Source organism: Conger conger, chromosome 1 (genome assembly GCF_963514075.1).
Source record: "Conger conger chromosome 1, fConCon1.1, whole genome shotgun sequence".
NCBI classification, from domain to species: Eukaryota; Metazoa; Chordata; class Actinopteri; order Anguilliformes; family Congridae; genus Conger; species Conger conger.
The window spans coordinates 73,076,968-73,086,927 of record NC_083760.1 but is presented as its reverse complement, the minus strand read 5'-3'; the positions used below and the strand labels follow the sequence as shown (position 1 = coordinate 73,086,927).

The 9,960-nt window shown below is 45.6% G+C and overlaps 1 protein-coding gene across 1 annotated transcript; it reads left to right on the top strand.

Annotated features, from left to right (window-relative positions):
* Window positions 1-263: 263 nt before the first annotated feature.
* Window positions 264-7,259, top strand: mex3a (mex-3 RNA binding family member A). The gene is made up of 2 exons (XM_061259589.1): window positions 264-905; window positions 6,165-7,259. Exons 1-2 carry the CDS (start codon window positions 479-481, stop codon window positions 7,256-7,258), a joined length of 1,521 nt encoding a protein of 506 aa, XP_061115573.1. The 5' UTR covers window positions 264-478; the 3' UTR covers window position 7,259.
* The last annotated feature ends 2,701 nt before the right edge of the window (window positions 7,260-9,960 follow it).

Genomic DNA, 9,960 nt, shown 5'->3' with positions numbered 1-9,960 from the left:
GTCGCTTTGGAACTTTGAGTTGTCATTGTTTCTTGCGCTGCGCTGAAACAGTCTGATTTCAGAACGAGCAGAACACACTGAAACACAGCCAGGACGGTTCAATATTTTCGTAGCGAGCTAGCTACTTGAAAGGAATACGCGGGGGTTGCTTTTTGCAGCTGCAACGGGCTATGCAACCTGAGACGGTCTGGTAAAATGGGAGGGCTGCTGGTTATGTCTTAGGCGAGGAGGGGACGATGTAAACCAGACGGGGTGGAGCTACAGATTTGCCTTGCCCCTTTCTGTGCAGACAGTCCTTGTGCCCCGTTCGCCCTGATCCAAGAGAGAAAGAGAAGGCAGTGGAAAGAGAGAAGGGGTTGGTCCATGGGAGGGACTACTGGAAAAGGGGAATTGCAAGAAGGAGGGGGCGGGGAGGCGGCACGGGTGCTGTTTCTCCAGTCTCTTTTCCCTGTCTTTGTCTCACACTCTTTTGTTAGCCATGCCTAGCCTGCTGGTTCTAGCAGGGATCATGGAGAAAAATGGGGGCTACGGCGGGGATCTGGCCGGCTCCGGCTTCGGAAGTGAGGGGCTGCTTGTGCCGCCCGACGAGGAAGAAGACGACTCCCGTGCCCTGAGGGTCGCGCTGGGCCAGTTGTCGCTGTTGGGTCTTGGGGAAGCCGAGGACGGCAGCGGGGCTCCCACTACTGGAACACTAGACCGGAGTAACAACAACAATAACCACCACCACAACAACCACACCAACAGTGTTGGAGGAGGTGGAGATACTGGGCTTTTGCCAGGGAAGAGCAAGTTATGTGTCCTGTACGATGGTTCCTCGACTGAAACGAAAGGACGCGGCTGTAACATTACCGAATGTGTCCCTGTGCCCAGTTCTGAACATGTGGCCGAAATAGTAGGGAGACAAGGTAAAGACAACACTGAAAATGTTTTGATTAAAACTTAATGTCAATGATGTAACCGGCAATATATTTCGTAGCTATAGCATGCCTGTGTATAGGACTCTGATGTTGTCTCGTGGCATTGATATAGAAAAGGGAGTGGTATTTCTTTTTGTTTTGTTCTTCTGTACGTGGCTTTCTCTCACCACAGCCATCACCACCTTACTGTTTTTCACGCATTGTGTGTATCCCAACCAGTTAAACTGCAACACAAATTGTGGTGTAAGTGCAACTGATTTTTAAAAATTGTGCACCCAGTACTTTTGATCATCGGCATCGACTGGCAAACGTGCGTATACACACACGCACACACACGGTAAGGCACGCGCTTGCTTCCTTTGTCGTGTGTACCCGCGAGACTATTTCAAATCACTCAAAGTGCTGCTGGTAGCCGAGGCATGACGATTATAAAGTGTCTAACCCCAGACCTCCACAGTCCCCACTCTTTTCACATTCTCCTAATGTTTGCTGTCTTTTTAAAAAATTGTGATTTTCAAATAGCCTTTCTCTTGTCGTCCCATTTGAGTTCTGTTAGTTGTTTTCATTGTGTTATCTCTTTCTCCGTCACTGACAATGACAAGAGCTCACTGTTACTTTATAAGTGTAGCCGTTCTCGAATACAAGTTAACTTTGTCACACAAATAATATGATTTGCCCTGAAATAGTTCAGATATAGGCTATGAGGTTAACACGCATTATCCTCGAATTTTATATATATTTAATATATTTTATGTTGGGAAATGGATATAATGTTTTTGTGTTCTTTCCATAAAAAACGATTGACAATCGTTTTTATCGCCCAGTGAGACTGCAATTAGCGTACAACGAATGTGATGAAGGGGCGAAAAGTTGCCAGCAGACTGACGGGTCAGATGAAAACTAATATTGCCTTTGGTCATGGGAATTTTCTTCAGCCATTCCGAATTCTGAAGTTGATGTAGTGTAGACTATATGTATAGCTACCTTTGTACATTATATGGGCTATGTTGTGAGTATAAAAGTGCACTGGGATCAGCTGGCTTTCTTTACAGTCAACTGTAGCAGCATGTCATATTTAGCAGGATGTTGGGGCCCATGGAACTACAGATCACATAGACAGCACATATCCTAGTTGCACTGTGAACTGGGTTTTGTGTGGGTTGTCATTCTTGACAGGATCTGTTCTGCGGTGGCCTTGAAGAGACCGGAGGTTGTGGAGAAGGGTTGGGGCATTGATGGGTTTCTGAATACTCAAGGCGAGTCACGCCCAGTCACCCAGCACAAGAGCCTAATGGTACCTCTGTAAAGATGCTGAAATTAATGGGCTCTGAGTCTGAACTTTGTGTATGAATATAGAGGCAGTGCAAAATAATATGTAGGGATGTGATACGCCATTAATTACTTCTATCTTCCTGTGCAACACTTACTGATCAGGAGACTTTGTAGTGTAAACTTGGATTGTAATCTAGCAACGGTGCAGTCTTAGGGTGGATTCCCTGCTCTGACAGAGAACTGTTGTCTTACTGGATTTGACTCGAGCTCCTTTTCAACATCAATGTCCTAGTTGTTAGTTCACGTTCATCTTATTCCTCTGCAGGTGCATAAAGGCTTTGTTAGTTTTAGCTTTAGCTCAGAAGGTTAAGCTGGTGTGTTTTTTCTTTCAATGTATTTCTCATGGAGGCTCTATTTTATGTTTTCTTACCGTTGCTGTATTTATTGTTTTATGTGTGAGTGGTCAGGTCAACCTCTTATCATTGCCCCAGTGTGGATTAGATACCTGTCCAAACTAAGACTTGTATGAATTACACTACAACAGATGTGTTTATGTAGACAACCTCATGATCCCTGGTATGAAAACACTTAAGCAAACTTAGCATTGACCTGATGAGCCTGTAACGATCTGTTATTTGTGATTATGAATGTGCCTTTCAAAAGCTGTTTCCATCCTCTGGGTTAATAGAGTATGACATCACCCCAGTGGTTCTTGGTGATCTTTTGTTGCTCTCCCCTCAGGCCTCAGTGTTCAGGTCTTAGGAGTCCTGTTGGAGAAGTGATGGTTTCAGTGAAATATTAGCATCTCTTTAGAGCAGAGGTCACACCTTTCAGTGAGCACACCAGATGCTTCTACGCTTTATTCAGGTGCTCACTTGAATTTGAATGAATTATTCAACATTTTATATTAATTGTATTTAATTTTAAGATGCCTATTTTGCCTTTGTTGTTATACCCCAGGTGTCCTGAAAATGACCACAAACATATATGTTTTTTTTCCTTTAAAAGTCAGCAGCTCTCACACTCTTAAACAACATTGTGTAAATACAAACTTTCTTTTTCTGGGAAGATACTGGTTTACTGTGATGATTGTTATGTGCAATTAGCATCAAATCAATTCCTTGTTGGCTTCAGTAGATGTTGGCTTTATTTAAGGATTTTGTTGGATAATCAGACTTTTACCCTCACTGAGCACTTTATTAGGTAAACCTGTACACCACTGTGTTAATGCAAATATTTAATCAGCTGAACATGTGGCAGGAACTAAATGCATATAAGCATGCAGACATGGTCAAGAGGTTCAGCTGTTTTTCAGACCAATTGTTAGAATGGGGAAGAAATGTGATCTAAGTGACTTTGACCATGGAATGTTTGGTGGTGCCAGACAGGGTGGTTTGAAAATCTCAAACTGCTGATCTCCTGGGATTTTCATGCACAGCAGTCTCTAGAGTTTGCAGAGAATTGTGTGAATAACAAAAAACATCCAGTGAGCAGCAGTTATGTGGGCAAAAATGCCTTGTTATTGAGAGAGGTCAGTGGAGAAGGGCCAGACTGGTCGAAGCTGACCGGAAGGTGACAACGCAAATAACTACAAATTACAACAGTGGTATGCAGAACAGCAGAAAACCTCTTAAGTGGATAGGCTTACGAAGTCTAAAAAATAAGTGTAATAAATACCTTATAAAGTGCTCACTGAGTGTACGTAATAAGAAACCATAGGGGTGTGTATGTGCTGTGTTTTCAGTGCTATTGTGTTTGTCATTAACCAGCATTGCTCTCATGTGTCAATGAGTAAAAAGGAGTTCTAGATTTGGTATAAGTAGTCATTGAAAAAAATATGTTGCGATAGTAAAACGGAATACTTGGAAGCTTGTTATAAGATTATTTTACCTCTCTTGTAAAAGGTGCCACATAACAGTTCTATTTAAAATATGATTGTAAATGTATTTACAGTCTTAGAGACTGATAGAGAAAATCTCATAATACGATACAGTGCTAACCCCTAATCATTTCCTGTTGGTTTGCCCTGTGCTGATGAATGGGACCATTGGGTCAGTGCTCGGGAAGGAGCGTTCGCTGACAGATGTCTAATCCAGCGTGTCTGCCTCTGATGTTATGGTGTGCGCTGGTCCACCAGGGACACAAGCTGCGATGTGTCATGTGAAGTGGCCTACGCACCAGGGATAATCCTGCAAGGTCCTCATTGGTAGAATGCGGGCGGCTGTCGAGACTGAAATGGGGCGTGTGGTGGACACGCAGGCTAGCCTTTCACAAGTAGACCTGTTTCACAAAGTGGTCATATTTTGTGTTCTCGCTTTGATTTATTTGGGAATGAAAAAGGGACTGGACTCTTAAATGCATGTCTTTCTCATCCTGCCCCTGGAAGCCCCTCTCCTGTGCAGCCATGTTCATTGTGTTCTGTAACATAGGCAACACCGTGCTGAAGGGGATCAATTCAAAATGTGATGTATTGCTGCGCTCATGGAAAAGCACAAATGCAATACACATTTTCCCATTAATGATGCTGCCATCACGAAGAAGTGTTTAAGTGCATTTTTTTCCATGTAAAAACATTTTTATGGGGTTTGTGTAAATGGGTGTGTATGACATCACGTGCTGTTAAAATATTGCCTTTTGTTTCCTGTCTGACAAGCTGAGCTAAGAGAAACAGATGGTGTAAATATTAGGCTAAAACTGTCATTCATGTAAATTATTTATTTTGCTTGATATCATATCATTTTTTGCCTGTCACAAGACAATTACAGCCCTGGGCTTACCTGGGAGGAAACTACAGTAAATATACAATAAATTAATTGAATAATGGCTGGTCATTTCATTACCCCCTGCCTCCCATACACGCTTCCTTTTTTATTTTATTTTCCTTTTCACACAAAGAGGAATGGAAAAAGGGATGAAAATAATTGGGTTAGATTGAGTAGCAGATGGAGAGAATGGCTCCAGAACTCATTCATGCTATTCACGTAAATTTCTGAATGCATTAATGTCATGTTCATTATCCTAGCCTTTATGGCCTAACATTCATTTAACAAACAAAACATTTGTTGTTGCTTTGAACATTTTTACATAAAAACATGCATTCAAATCGTGTGCATTTATAAAATTGCTATATACGAAATTGCTTTGACACGTGTTGCGGTGGGAGTCGGTATCAGACAATGCAGGGTTAAGACTCGGGAGAGCTTGTGAGAAAGAAACAACATTTTCTTATAGCAGCTGTCCTCATCGTCATCCATCTCTGAACTGGTCTTTTAAATGAAGACTCCTATCATCAGCTCTTCTTTGATACCACTTATGGCCAATTTCATCCACTGTCCTTTCTGTCTCATTGTGAAAATTAACAAGTGGAGTTCAGTTCTTGAGATTCATACGAAATAAGGATACAGATTATTTGATTACGCAAACACAAAACTATTAGATTACAAATCAATTGAATTGGTCAGTAATTATGTATTTGGTAACATAAACATAGAAAGATCCAGAGTTGGCCTCATTAATATTCATGAAGGAACGCCTGAAAACCCTCCATAAAAAACAGATAATTCCCTGCCATTATTAATTTTCCTGCCTGAAAGTATGCATGAATGCATATCTCTTTGTGGTGAGTTATGTACACAGAAAGAATTGGGAGTTTCATATCCTGCTTGGAAAAGCGACCAGGCTTGGGTTATTTGACTGTTTAGCATGTGGATGAATGGAAAAAGGCGCAGCCCTAATGTATATTGAGCTGTTTAAGTAACTCAGGATGTGTGATGATACATTGTGCTATGGAATAACAATAGCATTGTGAGCAAATACTGGTGTAGTTGCAGTGGTGTGAAAAAATGTGAATGTACTCGAGGTTTCAGAAAAGCTTTTCTGACAGAAACTCGAGGAAGTGCTGAAATTTAGTTCCTAAGTCAGCGTGTCAGAAGACTCCATTCAACCCCCCCCTTTTCCCTTTCTTTCTGCCTGTAGGGTGCAAGATCAAAGCGCTTCGGGCCAAGACCAACACCTACATCAAGACGCCGGTGCGGGGCGAGGAGCCCGTGTTTCTCATCACGGGCCGGAAGGAGGACGTGGCGCTCGCTCGGCGGGAGATCATTTCGGCGGCGGAACACTTCTCCATGCTGCGTGCCTCGCGGAACAAGCTGGGCGTGTCCTTCAGCGGCTCGCCCCCCGCCCCCCTGCCGGGGCAGACCACCATCCAGGTGCGCGTGCCGTACCGCGTGGTGGGGCTGGTGGTCGGGCCCAAGGGCTCCACCATCAAGCGCATCCAGCAGCAGACCTGCACCTACATCGTCACGCCCAGCCGCGACCGCGACCCCGTGTTCGAGATCACCGGCTCGCCCGGCAACGCCGAGCGCGCCCGCGAGGAGATCGAGGCGCACATCGCCTTCCGCACCGGCGGCCTGCACGACCTCAACAACGAGAACGACTGCCTGGGGCCCGAGCTGGCCAACGGGGCCCTGGAGAGCCGGCTGCAGCAGGTGTGGGGTCTGCAGGGCGGCCAGCGCAAACCGCTAACCAGCAGCTACCGCCAGAACTTCCCCGACTCCGTGGTGGGGGGCGGAGACGGAGGGGGCGGAGGCGGGAGCATCTACGGCAAGGGCGACTTCTCCAACCCCAGCGAAAAGCCCTGCTCTTACTTCGGGTCGGAGGGGACCCAGTGCTGGGGAGACCCCGACTACCCCAAACAGGTGGCCTTCTACGCCCAGCAGCGCTCCAGGAGTTTCGGGGGCCTGCCGCTGCCCCTGAACAGACTGTCCCCGGGGCTGACGGAGCCCTGCGGCGGCCCCGGCTCTTCGGGGCCGGCCCACTCACAGGCCCGCCGCGCCCACAGCGAGCCCATCTCCGCCAGCTCCGCCTTCCCCGGCCGGCTGCCCCTGGCGGACTCGCCCACCGCGCGCGACTGCATGACCTGCTTCGAGAGCAAGGTGACCGCCGCCCTGGTGCCCTGCGGCCACAACCTCTTCTGCATGGAGTGCGCCATACGAATATGTGAGCTCTCCCACCCTGAGTGCCCTGTCTGCCACACCCTGGTCTCGCAGGCCATCCGAATATTCTCCTAAAGCCGCCCGCTTTTATTATGCTTTTTATCCTCATTTTTTATCAAGTATTTTTTCTATGATTATTATTATCATTTATTTTCCAGAAAATATACAAAAAAGAACAAGCAGATATTTTAGAGCGCTGCTTGATTTAATAAAAAGTATCAAATATTTTTTCATTTTTCTTTTTTATATATTTTATAAACGTTTTTTGTTTATGAAAAGTATAGTACTTAGCATTTTGTTTTGCTGCTGCTGTTTTATGATTATGGAATACAGTGAGGGGCGTATAGCAAGGAGACATAATGTGAACATTTTATTTTCATTTTATGATTTGTACCTAAGTAATCAGGAATGGATTTTGTTAGGAATGATGAACAGGAGTCAATTGGTTTTGTGAACTGATTTTTACTTTGATATGCTTAGTAAATTTAGTCTGTGTAGAACAAAATAAATACTGAAGGGATAGAGGCAGTTCTCAGCTGAATTAGGTAAAACAAGTGCTAAGCTGTATGTAGAAAACTTTACTGGCAAGTGCTGAAGAATCCTAAAATATTAATGGTGGTTTTTACCTGTGTTATGCAGGCATTCAAGAGGTAAAGGCCAATAGATCTGGCACCCTTCCAGACTGATTTCCCCTTACCCAGTCCTCGCTGAACCATTTTAATACCAATTAGCTTAATTGTTCAGTGGTCTCAAGAGGTCAGATTTATGGAGAACGTGCGTGCGTGTGAACTGTACTGTATGATGTAAAGGCTGAATAGAATGGTGATGTAGGTCTGAACATGGGGTGTCCCTCTTAATTACGGTGGGTGAAAAGGAGCATTTCTGCCCAGAGGAGTGTGTCTCACCCTGTCCCTACGCTGTCTGTGTGCAGTCTCTGCTCAGAGCAGGTGCCTCAGTGAGGATGTGAGACGTGACTCGTAGTTCTCCTCCCCTTGTTGTGAGTGGTGGTTTCTGCCCGCTGGGTCCTGTGGCATATTGTTCAGGTGGAGTGACAGGCCAGCTGCAGGCTGGCTCAGATTGGGCCCGCTCGTGTCCCCCCCCCCCACGGCTCAGACGCAGAAGGCCAGCCTGGGTAGGACCCCTCCCTGCCCTGCTTCAGGGCTGTTCCCCATGGGGCCGGGTAGGACCCCTCCCTGCCCTGCTTCAGGGCTGTTCCCCATGGGGCCGGGTAGGACCCCTCCCTGCCCTGCTTTAGGGCTGTTCCCCATGGGGGCGGGTAGGACCCCACCCTGCCCTGCTTCAGGGCTGTTCCCCATGGGGCCGGGTAGGACCCCTCCCTGCCCTGCTGCAGGGCTGTTCCCCATGGGGGCGGGTAGGACCCCACCCTGCCCTGCTGCAGGGCTGTTCCCCATGGGGCCGGGTAGGACCCCTCCCTGCCCTGCTTCAGGGCTGTTCCCCATGGAGACAGGGGGACCTCCTTTTTCCTTACATACAGAGGCTGCAAGTCCACCGATTTCAAAAACTGTACTGGTGCTGAATATCCAGGATAAAGAGAATCTAATGTCTAAACCCAGTATATTTTGAATAGTTTCATGTTAAATAAATAAATAATAAATAAATAAATACATTTAACCGTATCTTAAATACGGGATTGAAACATGTCATTTTTACCAGCACCACGATGTAAGTTGCACTGTGATATAGTTCTTGTTGGATAAGAATTGTTAAAGAGAGAAGCTGATGACACTAAAGTAAATGCGTTATTAAAAATATTTGACTCTGGCCTAACCTGGTGGGGAGCCTTAGAGCGAGGGAGAGAGGGAGAGAGGGAGAGTGAGAGAGTGAGAGAGAGAGTGAGTGCGGATCGAAGTTTCCATTGAGCTCGCGTGAATGCTGCCCTCCTGCAGCTGTCCCCTCAGAAACGGCTGGTGGGATGTAAGGCCCGGGGGCCAATAGCAGGCCGGTCTGAGGCCGCGGGGTGAAATCAGACCATTCTAATTGACAGGGGAACGTTGGACACGCCCCCTCCACTCAGACTGAATGGAGTTACGCACTCTCTGCTCGCCTCGTGCCCAGATGGGGCGTGTAAGGAAGGGGGGATTAAAACGACTGGGGTGAAAAAGGGGAATATTTTTTTGGGAATAGCTGCTCCAGAGCAGTGTCTCAGTGTTTCTGAGAGTGGATAGGGACTTGTTGTGATTAAATAGGCTAGCCAGGGGGAGGAGACCTATGTGTGCAGGAGAGGTGCTGTGTGCATTGTGCTTCATTTGGACTTATTTTACTGATGGATACTTTTTCAGTGCTTTTTTTTCTTCATAACGCTTAATGTTAAGGAGGGAGAAAATGCTCTGGAAGTCAACTGTTGTGCATGAAAGAGACAAAGAACAGAAATAATTTTCAGCTAAACAGCGAACAACATTAGGGGTAAATCGTTTTAGGATTTGATTGAATAAAGGCCCAGCTTAATATCTGAAAAATATCATAAAAGTGCTCATCAATAAAAACTCCCAGAACAGGGTTAATCACATCGTTGATGGAAAGTACCCTTATTCACATCAGTAGGATGAGCCACCCTTTCTCTCAGTGTAAAAATACATGTTTGGACCCACCATTTTGCTCTTTGGCCAATGTCTATACTATTAAATAAATGTATAGAATATGTTCATTGTTGGCTCAAGTAAATGGTGTTTATGCCTATATACAGTCCTAAGTAGGTCTTACAAGCAAAGTGTGAATCATATTCTTTTTTGTATTAAATGCATTTAGTTGTAAGCAAT

Bases quoted from the DNA above. Each gene is read 5' to 3' on its own strand.
- mex3a (XM_061259589.1), top strand. From the start codon at position 479: ATGCCTAGCCTGCTGGTTCTAGCAGGGATCATGGAGAAAAATGGGGGC. The intron at 906-6,164 runs GTAAAGACAACA...TTCTGCCTGTAG, and splicing joins CGAAATAGTAGGGAGACAAG to GGTGCAAGATCAAAGCGCTT.